Source organism: Salvelinus namaycush, chromosome 5, assembly GCF_016432855.1.
Source record: "Salvelinus namaycush isolate Seneca chromosome 5, SaNama_1.0, whole genome shotgun sequence".
Lineage (NCBI taxonomy): Eukaryota > Metazoa > Chordata > Actinopteri > Salmoniformes > Salmonidae > Salvelinus > Salvelinus namaycush.
This window is the reverse complement of record NC_052311.1, coordinates 14,813,888-14,832,517: the sequence shown is the minus strand read 5'-3', so window position 1 is coordinate 14,832,517 and position 18,630 is coordinate 14,813,888. Positions and strand designations below refer to the sequence as shown.

Here is an 18,630-nt window from a genome sequence, read left to right as displayed (position 1 = left end):
GCTTCTTCTAATCCATTGGTTTGGTTATGTAGGCTTCTTCTAATCCATTGCTTTCTATTAGACATGATTAGGCTATATCTTTACATTAAAAACCAACATCTCAGATTTCCAGTCAATCCCAATTCATTTAATACACCTTGATCTTCAAGAATAGGACTTGGAAATATAGATTAGCCAATTTAAATTTACCCGAGCATAACCCAAAAGCTAAGGATTTACTAGTCTACTCTGTCGTTTATGATTTTGCTGTCATGGACTGATTGGGGTCATTACTTCGAGTTTAAAAATGCTTCTCTCATGGAATGGCATGCTTCGAACACTACCGAAAAGTGCTATTTGCATTTGAAAAATATATACCATATGCTGCATTTGCTTTAGGCTTATTTTTTATGTTTTGTTGGCGACACTTGGATATCTCAATAATTTGCAGCAGTTTAAGTGTTTGTGTGAGTTTGAGCATGTGTCCGTTAGGCCTACGGGCATTTTTCTGAATCAGCACAAATTTGATTGAGCAATAAAAGCCCCACTTCAACTCAGCCATTGGGTTAAAATACACATATGCATTTATGAACAGCCATCCATAACCAAAACAATATAAAGCACAAATGGCAGCAGTTTGATTCACATCAACGCCATGTAGATATCTATAATAAGTGATATCCGTATTGCCCCGTCCATAGGCTACACCACTGCTTCAGTCCTCACCTCCAAGCGTTTGTTCAAGTTGAATAATTTTGGATGCCGACAGCAGTCGCACCATTGGAAGACATAGCTTGGACTGTAGCCTACAAAATGCTTATTCCTGCTCTTTTCCATTTGGTGTGTAATAGTGGTCTCTGACCTGGTCAAACTTGCTCAGGGGGGGAAAAAACATTAAACTTTGCTGATTTGAATGTCATTAAGAAAAGAGAAAGGCGTCAAATATTTTTTCCCTCAAACAGCCTTTCTGAACTATCTATGGAATATGTAAAATTTGATAATATTTTTTCTGGTAACGTAACGGATTCATTTTTTTGTTCAGTAACATGTAATCCATTACTCCAACCCTGTGTGTGTTGTGATGGATGGGTTGGTGCTGCTTACATAGAAATAGCACTGATGAGCCCATTAATATATTATAACAATCTCTCTCAGTACAAGTCATTTTCAGTCTCATCTTCAGCCTTGGGAAGTGCAGTCATACGAAGACAGTACCTTGGAGTGCCAGCTGGGGGCACCACTGTTAGCATACAAAGTTAGGTCATGTGTCATTAACAGTGATGTTCATATGGACTGTGAGCTTCTCCCACCATGCAGCGCAGAACTCAAGGCCTGATAAATAATGCACCATTTTACTGCAGACAACCAAGCAGACTGTGAGCAGTCTAGTGTGATGATTTAATCTCAGTCCTGTGAACCTCTTCACCATGGAGACAGCACTCATATCAAATGAGCCTCAAAGTGTCCCTTTTCTCAGAATGAAACATGTAGTAAGTTGAAGGAAAGGAGCAAACATTCAAAGTCCATTTCTATCTGGGTTGTCATTTCAAAAAGAAGCTAGAAATCCATACTACATTAATATACCCCCCCCCCCCCCCCCCCTCAAGGAGTAAAACCATAAAAACACATTAGTAATGGAAGATGAGCGTAGAGGGGAGTGGTCTTATCAGAGTTCCACATGGGTCCACTGAAATCAGCGGAAAGATAACGACAATGGTAAAGAGATAGAGTATCAATGAACATGTTGATTTGTTCACCTTCTCGGAGAGCCTAGCTTAGTGAAACAAGTCAAACTGGTTCACTAATACCTACATTTTTCTAAATGGAGTAAATATCAAAACAACCTAAATAAAATTGTGTAGAGTGTAGAGGTTAGACTTTATTTGCACAGACTCTCTTGCACTGGCTCTATGCACACTCACTGGACTCTACCCACACATTCTACACTAATACTCCAACACACCCACACGCTACTGCTACGCTGTTTATTATTTATCCTAATTGCCAAGTCACTTTTACCCAGACCTACATGTACATATTATCTCAACTACCTCGTACCCCTGCACATTGACTCGGTACCGGTACTCCTTGTCTATCGTCTTGTTATTGTATTGTGCTACTATTTCCTTTTTGTAAATTATGATAAAACGTATTTTTTTTTAACTCTGCATTGTTGGAAAAGGGCTTGTAAGCATTTCATGGTAAGTCTACACCCGTTGTATTTGGTGCATGTGACAGACTTGATTTGACAAGAATTGGGGTGTCAATCATGGCCTAAAGCCACATCGAAACTGTGTAGAAATTATAAATGGACCTACATGTATATAATTCCTTCACTGTGTCCATCTCTCAAAGACAGAAACAAAAGTTAGAGTCGGGACGTATTAAAAGTTGCAAAAACGGGAAGTTTTTTTTCCCTCTCCAGATTTTGATGTCGAAGCAATACTCTATAACCAATTTTCACTGCGGCTCTCCGGACCTCAGTGATCACCAAATGTGGCCCCCGAGCAAAATTTGTTTGACACCCCTCGTCTACAAAGTTTGAGATGAAAAATAAGTGTCTGAGAAATGTTTGATGGGTCAAACAATATTATCTTCAACAGCCTGTCTGCACTTCCAAAAACAAATTTCAAAGCCCACAGCCCATACACAAGAACTGTCAAACGGATTCCAAAGTGGAAACGAACGAGGCAAAGACTGTGTACTTGAGCATGGAAACATTCCCAGCATTGATTTTTAAACAACCTTAACCAATTAGAGAAATAAATGAGGCGTCTGTTGTTGGCGGAGCAGTAACGTTGCCTGCTCAATCTGCAGAGTAATTTCCTGCATATAGAAATTGTATGGTTACAGTCAGTAGTAGCCCTTTCAGTATGGTTGTATGTCACAGCAACAAAAAGTAATTAGAGCCAAAACTCAATGTATAAACAAATTCTAAAGATGAAATGTTAAGAGTCAAATTAGTGCATGGCAAGTGACTCATCATCCATATTAGAGGGTGTAAATATGACTATAATAAGTTGTATTATGCCCTCAGAATCATAAGGAGAATGTACTAATGATATTGAGTTCAGTTGACAGTTTTAAAGGACAGCCAAATATGTTGAGCCCCTTGACCTAAAGCTATTTTAAAATCTGACATTAACTAGCTTTGTCTGATGGTCCAGGATCATGGATCCTCAAATAGAAGCCCACTACATGGACTCAATCAGCAGGAGTGTTACTGAAACTGTTTTATGACAGCTCACAGTATGGTAAGATCTAAAAAGGCTTCCAAGTAGCTGCATTGGATGGAGCTGCTGAAACACTCATTCAGACAGACCCTTTTTCTGTGTCCTCGTTTTTCGCCACAACAGACTGGTCATAAATAAACTAAATGCTTCCCAGACAGAACTAAATTAATTCTGTCACCAAATAGAAAATGAAAGAGTTGGCGCTCCTATTCAGTTCAGTTCTCCCTAGGCCTAAGGGACAGTGTTTCTGCTTATCCGTTTTTCAAACCGTGATGTTCTTTCAAAGGCTTTCTTGGTTCAAGTGCATTTAAATCAAATACTACATTTGCCTTTTTGCTACCACAGATTAAATACAAATTTTCATTGGTTTTTATGGTTAGTGTTATAAATTAGTGATCATCTTAAGCCAAATTAACTGGGTGGCTTGAAAGAGGGGTATGATAAATCAAAGTCACTTTGCTGGAACATTTCCACTCCCCCAAAAGAATGTGGGGGAAAAAAGATACTGCCATGACAAAAAAAAAACATTTGTGAGCCAACTCTTCAATCACTGGGTCATAAATCTAATTAGAAATCGCAGAGCCATGAGATATCAGCCAGTCCATATCCGTACCTCATCGTTGAGCTGGAAAATCAGCCATAGTTGATCACCTCGTCTAAGAGACACCTGTTGAACAATAAGTAACTTGTTTAGTTAAGATGGAGATATTTTGTCTCATTATTGAAGATGTTCAGAGCATAAGAAAGACGAAATTAAATCAATCTTTATTAGTCACATGCGCCGAATACACCAGGTGTAGACCTTACAGTGAAATGCTTACTTACGAGCCTCTGACAGTGCAGTTTCAAAAAATACGGATAAGAATAAGAGATAAAAGTAACAAGTAGTTAAAGAAGAGCAGTAAAAAAAAAATATATATATATATATATATACACATACAGGGGGGTGCCGGTACAAAGTCAACCATGTTAGTTTGTTGGTGACATGGACACCAAGGAACTTGAAGCTCTCAACCTGCTCCACTGCAGCCCCGTCGATGAGAATGGAGGTGTGCTTGGTCCTCTTTTTCCTGTAGTCCACAATCATCTCCTTTGTCTTAACCAGGTTGAGGGAGAGGTTGTTGTTCAGGCACCACACTGCCATGTCTCTGACCTCCCTATAGGCTGTCTCTTTGTTGTCGGTGATCAGGCCTACCACTGTTGTGTCACCGGCAAATTTAATGGTGTTGGAGTCATGCCTGGCCGTGCAGTCATGAGTGAACAGGGAGTACAGGAGGGGGCTGAGCACGCACCCCTGAGGGGCCCCTGTGTTGAGGATCAGCGTGGCGGATGTGTTGTTACCAAACCTTACCACCTGGGGGCGGCCCGTAAGGAAGTCCAGGATCCAGTTGCAGAGGGAGGTGTTTAGTCCCAGGGACCTTAGCTTATTGTTGAGCTTTCAGGGCACTATGGTGTTGAACGCTGAGTTGTAGTCAATGAATAGCATTCTCACATAGGTGTTCCTTTTCTCCAGGTGGGAAAGGGCAGTGTGGAGTGCAATAGAGACTGCATCATCTGTGGATCTGTAGGGGTGGTATGCGAATTGGAGTGGGTCTAGGGTTTCCGTGTGATGGTGTTGATGTGAGCCATGACCAGCCTTTCAAAGCACTTCATGGCTACAGACGTGAATGCTACAGGTCGGTAGTCATTTAGGCAGGTTACCTTAGTGGCAGTGCCCAAGAACGCTATGGTGGTATGACAGACTCGGACAGAGAGAGGTTGAAAATGTCAGTGAAGACACTTGCTAGTTGGTCAGCGCATTGTCGCAGTACACGTCCTGGTAATCCGTCTGGCCCTGCGGCCTTGTGAATGTTGACCTGTCTTACATCGGCTGCGGAGATCATGATCACAGTCTTCAGGTACAGCTGGTGCTCTCATGCATGTTTCAGTGTTATTTGCCTCGAAGCAGGCATAGAAGTAGTTTAGCACGTCCAGTAGACTCGTGTCACTGGGCAGCTCTTGGCTGTGCTTCCCTTTGTAGTCTGTAATGGTTTGCAGGCCCTGCCACATCCAACAAGCGTCAGAGCCGGTGCAGTACAACTCGATCTTAGTCCTGTATTGACGCATTGCCTGTTTGATGGTTCGTCGGAGGGCATAGCAGGATTTCTTATAAGCTTCCGGGTTAGAGTCCCGCTCCTTGAAAGCGGCAGCTCTAGCCTTTAGCTCAGTGCGGATGCTGCCTGTAATCCATGGTTTCTGGTTGGGGTATGTACGTACGGTCACTGTGGGGATGACGTCATCGATGCACTTATTGATAAAGCCAATGACAGATGTGGTGTACTCCTCAATGCCATTGGAGGAATAACGTAACATATTCCAGTCTGTACTAGCAAAACAGTCCTGTAGCTTAGTATCTGCTTCATATGACCACTTTTTTTTTTTTAATTGATCTAGTCACTGGTGCTTCCTCAAATTTTTGCTTGTAAGCAGGAATCAGGAGGATAGAATTATGGTCAGATTTGCCAAATGGAGGGCGAGGGAGAGCTTTGTATGCATCTCTGTGTGTGGAGTATAGGTGGTCCAGAGTTCTTTTCCCTCTGGTTGCACATTTAACATGCTGGTAGAAATTAGGTAAAACGGATTTAAGTTTCCCTGCATTAAAGTCCCCGGCTACAAGGCGTGCCGCCTCTGGGTGAGCGTTTTCTTATTTGGTTATGGCGGAATACAGCTCTTTCAATGCTATCTCAGTGCCAGCCTCTGACTGTGGTGGTATGTAAACAGCTACAAAGAATATAGATGAAAACTCCCTGGGTAGATAATGTGGTCTGCAGCTTATCATGAGAAACTCTACCTCAGGCGAGCAGTAGCTGGAGACTTCCTTAGATATTGTGCACCAGCTGTTTTTTACAAAAATACATAGACCGCCGCCGCTTGTCTTACCAGACACCGCTGTTCTATCCTGCCGATACATCGTATAACCAGCCAGCTGTATGCTGATATTGTCGTCGTTCAGCCACGTGGAGCATAAGATGTTACAATTTTTAATGTCCTGTTGATAGTTCAATCTTCCCAATAAGTCGTCCATTTTATGTCCAACGATTGCATGTTTGCGAGCAGAATTGAGGGGAGTGGGGGTTTATTCGATCGCCTCCTACTCCTCAGAAGGCAGCCCACCCTCCGGCCTCTCTTTCTCCGCCTCCTCTTCAACTAACACATCACTAACGTCTAACGTGATACATTTTTAACCGAGTCTTCTTCTGATCGAACATTTTCTTCTTTTTTTTTTTTTATCTCTGAAAGAAAAGGATTCCTGGGGTATGGTTTCAAAGATGTCTCCAAAAGATACTGTGCAGCTCTAATGTGGTCCCTCTGTAAATGTTGAACCATCACACAGAGAGAAGCTGTAAATCACAGATGTCTCTGTCTCTCCACCGGCCTTTATATCCACTCTCAGTAGATTGTAAATCGGATGCCTTGTGTTGTATTGTAAAGTCTGCATTTAACGATTACAGAATTGATGATGCCCCTTGCACACAGTGGAATCAGAAGAGTAGATAGTGTAGAATGCTATACTAATATGCCCTTTCCAATCAAACAGAGGTGTCAGATCCCTGCTCTGCAAAGCTTTCAGAATTTGAGAGTGGATGATATTTGAAGGTTCTGCTCACCAGAAAGCCTGCCAGAGTTTAAAGGACTGCGCTGGTATTTGGTGTCATCCATTTTGAGATCAATGAAACATACTATTATAGCTCAGACTGGGAGGCGAAAATGTCAGATCTAACGATTCATAGTGTTTCATTAGCTCCACTGCCCTTTGTGGATGGAGAGACTGCCCATCGATCTGAACCAGAGCTAAGGATGGAGCCCTCCCTTCTTTCACCACTTCCTCTGTCCGTCTATTTCTTTCTCACTACCCATCCTTCCTTTGGACCCTGTATCACACTCTCCCTCTTCCTTCTCTCTTTTCCTCCTCTCTGTTTCCCACCCTCACCCTCTCGTTGAGTGCTGATTAGTAGATTATCACCTCATTAAGTCAGCGTCTCCACTGGCCAGATTGTGTTATTCCTGGTGGAATACTTGGTATATGAGCTCTGGGAGGAGAGAGGGACCATGGAAAAGACATTGGGGCTGTGGAGTTTTGTGTTCCAGAACCTTCTGCTGAAATCACATTTTTCTTGGGTGAGAAGGGAGAGGTGGAAGCCTTGGCAACATTCTGTAAATTGGATTAGGTGAAAGATAGAGGCAAGCTGATCTCCAGGAAGTCCCCACCAGCATGAATATTGATGGTAGCAGATTTCATACAGAGTGCAGAATACCTCTTTACCTCAGTCTATAGCTAAACCCCAGTCAACAGCAGGGGCTCCCCACCATCAGTCCACACTGGTCATGGTGCTCAAAATCACCGTCCAAACACACCGTTGGCCAAAAAACAGAGAGGAAGGGGAATATAATGATTTGTGTTTGCACAACACAGTATGCAGACTGGAGTGCAGCAAGTCCTCTATTACACAATCACAAGTGGTTCATCAGAACAAGTGGGTATTATAATGCATTTTGGCTCCAGAGAAGTGCAGCTAGCTGTGGTCCAGGAACCAAATGTGCCATCTGCCTAGATGAGCATCAGAAACTCTGGCCCCTACACAACATTAACAGCATCTGCTTGGTGAATCAGACTCAAGGTCAAGTGTTAAAAACTCTCAGCAGAACTGACAAACTGTTTCATAACCAGGGGCTGACAGGGGGACCCGCAAATCATTGTATCTGAGAAAAACATAGCCTTTTCAAAAATAATTTCCTGCTATTCTACATGACTGTAAACATTACAATAATATTTTTGAATACCACGCGAGTGACAAGATACTGGGATCAATAAAACCAACGACCCAGGTCTTAGTCACTGCTCTATGTAGTACTGTACACCTCACAGTCTGTTCTGGACCTCTGGTAGCATTTCTTGTGGGTTATGCATGGGTTTCCGAGCTGTATGGAAGTATTTTAAAAACCGACAGCTCGGTACATTCAGCTTGTCAACACCTCTTACAAAAACAAGTAGTGATGAAGTCAATCTCTTCCACTTGAGCCATGAGAGACTGACATGCATGTCATTAATGTTAGCTCTGCGAGAACCTTTAAGGGCCAGCCGTGCTGCTGCTCTGAGCCAACTGCAATTTTCCTAAGTTCCTCTTTGTGGCACCTGACCACACTACTGAACAGTAGTCCAGGTGTGACAAAACTAGGGCCTGTAGGACCTGCCTTGTTAAGGCAGAGCAGCGCTTTATCATGGACAGACTTCTCCCCATCTTAGCTACTGTTGTATCAATATATGTTCTGACCATGACAGTTTTCAATCCAGAGTTACTCCAAGCAGTTTGGTGACTTCTATTAGCTCAATTTCCACATTATTCATTACAAGATGAAGTTGAGGTTTAGTGAATGACTTGTCACAAATACAATGCTTTTAGTTTTGGAAATATTTAGGACTAACTTATTCCTTGCTACCCATTCCGAAACTAACTGCAGCTCTTTGTTAAGTGTTGCAGTCATTTCAGTTGCTGTAGTAGCTTACGTGTATAGTGTTGAGTCATCCGCATACAATAGACACACCTTACTCAAAGCCAGAGGCATGTCGTTAGTAAAGACTGAAAGAAATAAGGGGCCTAAACAGCTACCCTGGGCTTTAGCTTCCCTCCAGGCCTGGGGGTACACACTTTCTAGTAGGCTTAAATTGATGGGCAAATAGGAGTGTAATTATCCATCCAGATTGTCAGACCCCGGTGGCTTGTCATTGTTGATAGACAATACTTTTTTCACCTCTTCCACACTGACTTTACGTAATTCAAAAGTACAATTGTCTTTCATAATTTGGTCAGATATACTTGGATGTGTAGTGTCTGCGTTTGTTGCTGACATGTCATACTAAAGTTTGCTTATCTTGCCAATGAAAAACTCATTAAAGTAGTTGGCAATATCAGTGAGTTGTGACGAATGAGCCATCTGATTCAATGACTGATGGAGCCGAGTTTGCCTTTTCCCCAACATTTAATTTAAGGTGCTCCAAAGCTTTTTATTATCATTCATTTTTGTTAAATAGTATAGATTCTATTTTATTTTATTTAGTTTAGTCACATGATTTCTTAATTTGCAGTATGTTTGCCAATCAAGTTGGGCAGCCAGACTCATTTGCTATACCTTTTGTCTCATCCATCTCACCCATACAATTTTTCAATTCCTCATCAATCCAAGGGGATTCAACTGTCTTTACAGTCATTTTCTTAATGGGTGCGTTGCTTATTAGTAACTGGAAAAAGCAATTTAATAAATGTGTCAAGCGCAGTGCCTGATTGCTCCTCATTTACACACCACAGACCAGCAAATATTCTTTACATCATCAACATATGAATCATTACAAAACTTATTGTATGACCTCTTAGACACTATATTAGGCCAAGCCTTTGTTTTTTCTAGATATGGCTACTATATTGTGATCACAGTGGTAGCCCTGAACTTCATACCTCTACTTTCCTTCCTTTAATGGTGTCTGTGGCTCTGCCATCAAAGGCCACTGAGAGGACAAGGTTCTCAAGCTCCAGTTAGTAAGCACAGAGACGTGACGTTGTTGGATGCCAGAAAACAGACAAACAGAGGCCAGTTAGAGATGAAGTGTATATCAGAGAGTAGCAGTGCTGAGGGAAGATATACTACCACACACTGATGGACTACAAAAATGCTGTAGCGAGAGGCCAGAAAGAGGGATAGAGGATGAGAGTGGGATATCGATAGAGATCAGACACCAGACCGCTGTAGGCTGAGGCAGAGTGTAGAGGACGAGAAGAGAGAGGAAAATGGAACATCACCAGAGACCGGAGATACAATGCCTTTAGAGGCCAGAGAGAGTGATAGAGAGGATGGGGGAGGCCAGAGAGAGAAATAGGCCAGACACCAGACTGTACATTCATTATCACCTGACCAACCTGTGCACCACACTGTGTGAACATAATAGGAGTTGACACACTCATCTACCAACGCCCGGCAAGAGAAGAGACGCTTTCATTCCCTCTCCCCATGCTCTCACACCACCAGGGAATACAATTAGCACCTGGCAAATCCCGGTAGATTTAGGTATTGGCGGGTAAGAATGTCTATTTCACCAGCCACGTTGGCGGGTGGTTAATTTGCAGGAATCTAGTACGAGCATTACATTCCTGAATAAAAATAGTCAAAAGTGAAATATAAGCACATGGAGTTAGAAAAATGCTGCATGAGCTGTTTTCAAAGTATTTCTGCTGTTTTGTTTCATAGCTGCTAATTACATTAATAAACACTAATCCTATATCCCACTTTGCACAGCAACACTGCCTGGCAGGGGAGCTGAGCGCACGGACTTTAGTGCTGATATTCATTTTTGGAGGCGCTGTGCACAGGCATAAAATATGGTCTAATTTACTCGAAAGTGTCATGTTCCTTTGCTATTTACATTGTTTTTTTTCACAAACTCGGTTGTTTTTCGACATTAGTTTGAGTCTGCTGCTTCAACTGATAGCAAAAAGATACCCTAGTCAGACCCCAAATCTCAGACACGTGACAGGACTCCAGTGGCCCTGTTGTCATGGTAACCAGAGCCAGAGTAAGAGGGGGGTAGCGCCAGGGGGGTTGGGCAGAACCAGTGTAATAGTGGGGGTAGCTCCACGGGGGTTGGGCAGAGCCAGTGTAATAGTAGGGGTAGCTCCAGGGGGGTTGGGGAGAGCCAGTGTAATAGTAGGGGTATCTCCAGGGGGGTTGGGCAGAACCAGTGTAATAGTGGGGGTAGCTCCAGGGGGGGTTGGGCAGCAGAGAGGAGGCTCTACTGGATAGAAGGAAAGCTCCAATAGGGGACAAATACAGTCTTATCAGGTGTGCAGCAGGAATTTTGGCAGTAAATCCCCTTAAGAGCCATGAAATCTGGACACTGCACCTGAGAATGCCTCCAGGGCTGTGGTGTGTATGCACCCCTCCAGACTCTCTTTCCACATGCAAACTCGTGCACAGACACACTGAGCTCTTACCTGCTGCTCGTCCTGATCTGTAGTCCTTGTACATTATGGCGTTGTGGTGGCACTTCCTCTGATCTCAGCCCCTCTGGTCTCTCAGCGATGCTCCTGTGAAGAAACAGCATCAACAACAATGGCCCATGATTCTCTGTTCATTCTCTTTAGATCCATGCTGTTCAAGAGAGCACCAATATGCCATACCAGGATCTCAGCTCATCATTTCTGTGGCTGGTTCAAGGACACCAAGAGGACTGGGTAATAAGACACCAAGAGGACTGGGAAATAGGGGCCACAAAAGGTGCTTTGTCTTGAGTAGAGAAAGATGATAACTAAAGGAGGATGTCACTGTGGTTCTCTGATAGGCATGGCCCTTCTGCTTTGTAGAGGAGACACTCATCTGAACCAGAAAGCGCTGTGGATCAGGAGGGTCCCAGTGACTGTAGAATTTACACTCAGCCTTTAAAAAAAAATCATTATTTAACCAGGTAGGCTAGTTGAGAGCAAGTTCTCATTTACAACTGTGACCTGGCCAAGATAAAGCAAAGCAGTGCGACACAAACAACAGAGTTACACATGGAATAAACAAACAGTCAATAACACAATAGAAAAAAAGTCTATATACAGTGTGTGCAAATGAGGTAAGATAAGGGAGGTAAGGCAATAAATAGGCCATAGTGTCGAAATAATTACAATTTAGCAATTAAACACTGGAGTGATAGATGTGCAGAAGATGAATGTGCAAGTAGAGATACTGGGGTGCAAAGGAGCAAACATAAATAACAGTATTGGGATGAGGTACAGTGGGGCAAAAAAGTATTTAGTCAGCCACCAATTGTGCAAGTTCTCCCACTTAAAAAGATGAGAGAGGCCTGTAATTCTCATCATAGGTACACTTCAACTATGACAGACGAAATGAGATTTATTTGCAAATAAATTCATTAAAAATCCTACAATGTGATTTTCTGGATTTTTTTCTCTCATTTTGTCTGTCATAGTTGAAGTGTACCTATGATGAAAATTACAGGCCTCTCTCATCTTTTTAAGTGGGAGAACTTGCACAATTGGTGGCTGACTAAATACTTTTTTGCCCCACTGTAGTTACAGATGGGCTATCTACAGGTGCAGTGATCTGTGAGCTGCTCTGACAGCTGATGCTTGCAGTTAGTGAGGGAGATATGACTCTCCAGCTTCAGTGATTTTTGCAATTCGTTCCAGTCATTGGCAGCCAAAGGAGAAATTGGCTTTGGGGATGACCAGTGAAATATACCTGCTGGAGCGCGTGCTATGGGTGGGTGCTGCTATGGTGACCAGTGAGCTGAGATAAGGCGGGGCTTTATCTAGCAAAGACTAATAGATGACCTGGAGCCAGTGGGTTTGGCGACGAATATGAAGTGAGGGCCAGCCAACGAGAGCAAAGGTCTCAGTGGTGGGTAGTATATGGGGCTATGGTGACAAAACGGATGGAACTGTGATAGACTGCATCCAATTTGCTGAGTAGAGTGTTGGAGGCTATTTTGTAAATGACATCGCCGAAGTCGAGGATCGGTAGAATGGTCAGTTTTACAAGGGTATGTTTGGCAGCATGAGTGAAGGATGATCCAGGTATTTGTAGTTGCTTTGTTTGCGAAATAGGAAGCCGATTCGAGATTTAATTTTGGATTGGAGATGTTTGTGAGTCTGGAAGGAGAGTTTACAGTCTAACCAGAGACCTAGGTATTTGTAGTTGTCCACATAATCTAAGTCAGAACCGTCCAGAGTAGTGATGCTGGACGGGCAAGCAGGTGCGGGCAGCGATCGGTTGAAGAGCACGCATTTAGTTTTACTTGCATTTAAGAGCAGTGAGAACACAGAAGGAGAGTTGTATGGTATTGAAGCTCGTCTGGAGGGGACACCATGGAGGAAAATACAAAAACACAAAGCTGCCAGAGACCAACGCACAGAGAATACTCACTGTGATGTATTATAATAGACTGAAAGAGGCCCTAAGGGTATCGTGATGACCAGAGTAATTGGCTTTCTTCTGCTATGACAATCTGCATCAGTCATGCCATGATGCCAACACACACTCAAGCCACTGTAAAGGGCACAGAGATCCCCAAAGCTTCCTCTACTACTCACAAACACTCCTGAACAACAAAGGCTTTTTACTGCCTCAGTGAATTTCTCCTGCCTGTTACCTCATATTTCTGTGTCTGACTTTGTATTGAATGCTTGTGCATGTACACTGAGTATACAAAACATTGCTCTTTCCATGATAGACAGACCATGAGGAAGGTATGATCCCTTATTGATGTCACCTGTTAAATCCAGTTCAACCAGTGTTGATGAAGGGGAGAAGACATGTTAAAGGGATTGTGTTGTGTCATTAAGAAAGTGAATGGGAAAGACAAAACATTTAAGTGCCTTTGAACAGGGTTTGGTATTAGGTGCCAGGAGCACCGGTTTGAGTGTGTCAAGAACTACAACACTGCTGGGTTTCCCGTGTGTATCAAGAACGGTCCACCACCAAAAGGACATCCAGCCAACTTGACAACTGTTGGAAGCATTGGAGGCAAAATCGGCCAAGATCTCTAAGACTTGACACCTTGTAGAGTTCATGCCACAACGAACTGATGCTGTTCTGAGGGCAAAGTGGGGTGCAACTCAATATTTGGAAGGTGTTCCTAATGTTTTATACACTCAATGTATACTTGAATCAAAATATTAACTTCTATAACGTATTGCAGGTGACAGTCCTTGAACTTGGACCCAAGAAGACGTCTCAACGAGTATTGTGACCATGTATTGTAATGAAGGACTTTTTAATAATTTGTCCTGACAGCCAGTTACCAGAGTTAGCGGATGCTTTGGTTTTACTTTACCTTCTCCTTGAAATGCCAGGCGACTGTTTCCCTTAGGAGGATAGAACACACAGAGGGGTGGAGGGAGCAGGTGTTCTTGTGACCTGCTCCCTCCACCCCTCCTGTGATTTCATCCTTCCTTCCACCCCTCTGATTCCATCCCTCCCTTCATCGCTGACCTGCTTCTCCAACACCATCCTTCTCATCTGCTCCCTCCACCACTCTTCCACTCCCTCCAACACTTTCCCTCCATCTCTCTGACCTGCTCTTTCTTTCCCCCTCCCTCCATCGCTGACCTGCTTCTCCCATACCATCCCTCTTCCCACTCCCTCAATCCCTCTTCCCACTCCCTCCTCCCCCCCTCTTTCCAGTCCATCCCTCCACATAGCTTCAGAGATCTGTTCATCCACTACCCTTGACCACAGAAGACCAGAGTGAGAGCTGGTGATGTGGGATCTGTAACCAGCCTCTCTTTGTCTTTAGACAGCAGAGTTCCAGGTCAGGCTTCAACACTGGTCCAGATCTGTTCATTACCAGTACACCTCAAGTGTCATGGTGAATAAGGACAGAAACAGGTGTTCTGTTGTTGAGTCTATCGTTCTCTTTTATCTATTCTTCCTCTGTGTGAATGTGACTAACCCAGACTAAACAAAAGACAGGGGAAATAGCAACATGGTCTGCGCATATGCAATTTGTGCATACATTTTACGTATGGGTAGCCCCAGCAGAAATCAAACCCATAACCTTTGACATTGCAAGCGCCATGCTCTACCGACTGAGCTACAAAGGACCACAAACATGTATTTTATCAAACCACACGCCTGGAACTGTGAGGATATTCTACTGGAAGCCTAAAAGCAACTCACTTTGATTTTACATATTACAAATATGCATCCTACACTTTGTACAAACAGGCAAACAGCTCATTATTAGTACTCATAATAACAGCCTACTACAAGGAGGCTCAAGGAAGGAAAGGGTTCAAGTCAGTGCAGGACTGACTAGTGATGGGGGAGAAACAAAAATCAATAGTTACATATCACAATATTATTTTTGGACGATATCGATTTTTGAATTTTAAAAATAAATGACGTACCTAGCGTTAGCTAGCGTCAGTCGTCGGCAGTACCTGCGCCAAAACGCAGGTATTTTTCATCCTAAAGATTGTTCCCATTTTTCAGCACTTTCATTTTCCTGGCTGATCAAAACTTGCTTTATCATGCTCTTGTGTCTATATGTAGCAGAAATATGCTGAGCAATATGTTTGGAACATAAAATAGCAACAAAATCAATACAATACCTATCATATCGGCACCTAAGTATGGTACTAATATCGTATCGTGAGGTCCCGGGCAATTCCCAGTCCTAGGGCTGACCATGTGACACAGATCCTCAACAGGTCTTTAATTTCACACCCTGATGACCCTCTGAGGATCTTTCGACTGATGTAGATAACCACAAGACCATATGTTCCTCCTGGCACCAGCCACCTGAATGTTGCCCTCTTTTTCTTCACTCTAATAAATGTAAAGGTCATGGATGAATTACAGTCTGCCCTTCACACTGTGAACTAACTGGGCTCCAGCATGCACTTTAACTTAAGGCTGGTTATGAACACATATTTAGCAGTAAAGAGACGGAGGCAAACAGCATGAGGGCAGTGCACTAACTAGGCTTATGCAAAGTGAGGAGTACTGCTAACCAGACTAGGCTACGCTATATACAAGAACTCAGACCGAAGAGCACTAATTAATGAATGCATGATGAGTTGCATTTAGCCTCGCCAATAGCTCAATATCCTTTATGGGGTAACTCGTCTATCAATGTGTAGCATCCAGCTAGCTTCCCAAGCTAATGTTGGGGTACTGGTTCTGGTGGTGGGTAAACAGATGAAGGCTGTCATGCCGGGTTTCCCAAACTCAGTCCTCGGACCTCAAGGGTTGCACCTTTAGTTTTTTTGCACTAGCACTACACAGCTGATTCAAATAATCAACTAAATCATCCAGCTTTGATCATTTGAATCAACCATGTAGTGTTAGTGCAAAAAAAATCGAGGTCCCGAGGAGCGAGTTTGGGGAAACACAGCAGCAGTGGAAGTTATGGGACAGCAGAGAGGGGGTCCTTCTTCCTTTTCATTTGGAGTGACACCAAATCATATGGGTGATAATATTGGTGATTCCTCATGAAACTAGGAGAAAACAGGACCATGATTTGGGGTGTTTTCCTGAAATGTAATCCATAGAAGGGTCCTTATGAGGAAGGATTGTTTGACATATCTTGAAGCATAATTGAGAATGCATTAAAGTTGGAACATGCGACATTTTGGCCTTACCCAGGCCTCCTTTAAAACTCCAGTGTTTCATCTGTAGGTGCTACACAAAGTAAAAAATGGTGTCATCTGATGCTTTTCTGCTTGCTCTTTAATATGAGTATTTTGACTTCAATGAAAAAGGAATTTTGATAATTCACTATTTTAGATTTGTCTAATTTTGATATATATTGGTGAACAAATAATACTCTACTGCCATATCAAAGTCCCAGAGTGGGATCTCTGGTAGTTTTACATTTTTGTTTTCTAGAATGGACCAAGACATCTTAAATCCATTAAAACCACCCAAAAACACAATAACCATGAGCTATTTACTATTTACTGTAAAAACACCCACTTCCCTTACACATTAATTACCCGTGACATTTTTCATATCTTACCACCCACAGGCCTAGGCTACGAATTTCTTGCAGTCCAAAAAAAAAAAACTCACATTGCAGACTCAGAGGCAGCAACTGTGTTATGATTATTAATGACACAAGCCTTGGTCTGGGAAAAGAGAATTTTAGCACAGTTCTTTGAAATCTTTCTGCAGCTATGAAATGCATGTTCTGATCCAGGCTTAAACGCGAGTTGCTGAGAGGGGAGACTGGCTCCAGAGAGAATTGCATCATTATGCCAGACAGTCTTGCTGAGAGCGTGGATGCCATTCAAATGGAAAACGGACCCAAAATCTAAATTCGTTAGAGGACTGAAAGTAAAATCCCTGCTTGAATTGATGTTCCTGAAAACATGAAAGTATCCCAGAACTGAAGGTAGGAAGAAGAGAAGAAACATTTTTTTTTTTTAACAAAGTGCTTTGAAAGAGATGGTTGGTGCGAATGATCTTTCCACTACATAGTTTAGGCCTATAACCTGATTTATTCTGTAACATTAACAAATACATCAGGTTAAATTTCAGATGGTGGTCGTAACAAATGCAGCCTTGCCTACAACAGTAGCATCATCATGGGAATAACTAAAAGGGAAATTGGGTAGTTAAGATGGAAGCACATCACAACTGAATATTAGCCTAGCTGGTTAATGATCAAATAGTTTAAAATGCTATATTTAATTAGCATAAATAACAATGCGGGATAGAGCTGCTGAGAATGTAACACACTTTCCACCAATCAAAAGCAGAGCTACTGTACCATACTCAATTAATTTTCATTGTCTTTCTCAGGCAATCCTGTATATTGTTTACAGGTATTTTAACACAACATTGAGCACATTATTCATCATAGGTTCATTCAGAATTGGAACAAAAGCCTGTGGCGGGCAGAGATCAGAGGACCCCTCAGTGAACAGTCTTATCAGAGAGAGTCAACATGACCACATTGTGATGGAGGAGAGAGAGAACACATCAGCTCATCTGACTCCATTAATCTTCTCTGGCCGCACTGGAGGGGACTAGCAGCAGAGGCAATGCAGACCAACAGAGATTCAGTATCAGTGGATTACCTACTGAGCATTGGATTAATCATAAAAACTTAAACCAAGCTGAACTATACTTCACAAGCACCACTTTCCCCCATTCCCTATACCGTAGTTCTGCCTCTGTCTGCCAGGTTATCTGTATGATGAAGTACCTCATCTTCAACACTGGGACTACAAGAGGAAGCATTTTCCCCTTCTGTTGAGATCACTGAAAAAGGTACTACACTGGTTCAGCTGAGGGGAAAGGCAGTGCTTAACATGATGACGTTGAGTGGTATAACACAGGAAAATCTTACCTAATACCTGTATATGTCAAAACAGTGCTCAGCTGTACTAAAAGCCTCATGGCCTTGAAATATAGAAACCTATCCAGGTTCAAGTCCCTAAGCATACCATTGTCATAGTACTGTACATCAGTTACCATAGTCAACAATGTCAGGTTTTCCTGATCGGTTCAAAACTCGACCTCCACTTGCAGCTCGATTAGTTTTTTAAATTTGGTATACTCCCTAGACCTATGCTAATCAGACACAGCTTCATACAGACAATTACATTTACATTTGAGTCATTTAGCAAACGCTCTTTTCCAGAGAGACTTTCAGTAGTGAGTGCATACATTTTCGTAATCCTAATAATATACGAGTGGCTTTGTTTTATAACACTGCTCCACCATGGGAACATTCATTTAGGGCTGGAGGACAAATTGAACAGGAGGCATCGGTGTAGGGCCTAAGGATTTCTGAACCAGACTTCACAAATACAGTATTAGAATAGGTTGAGCTCTAGTTGACCTTTGCCCTTCCGTTGTTGTTCACTGCCGGGGT

At 42.6% G+C, this 18,630-nt stretch overlaps 1 protein-coding gene across 3 annotated transcripts in view; it reads right to left on the bottom strand.

Moving 5' to 3' along the window:
- The window catches only part of enox2 (ecto-NOX disulfide-thiol exchanger 2), a 281,078-nt gene that overhangs the window by 195,919 nt on the left and 66,529 nt on the right, over positions 1-18,630 (bottom strand). For all 3 annotated transcript variants that reach the window (XM_038993634.1, XM_038993637.1, XM_038993636.1), the window contains exon 3: positions 11,234-11,326. In XM_038993634.1, the coding sequence (XP_038849562.1) occupies positions 11,234-11,267 (34 nt within the window). In that variant the 5' untranslated portion in view covers positions 11,268-11,326. The remainder of the gene's footprint in view (positions 1-11,233; positions 11,327-18,630) is intronic.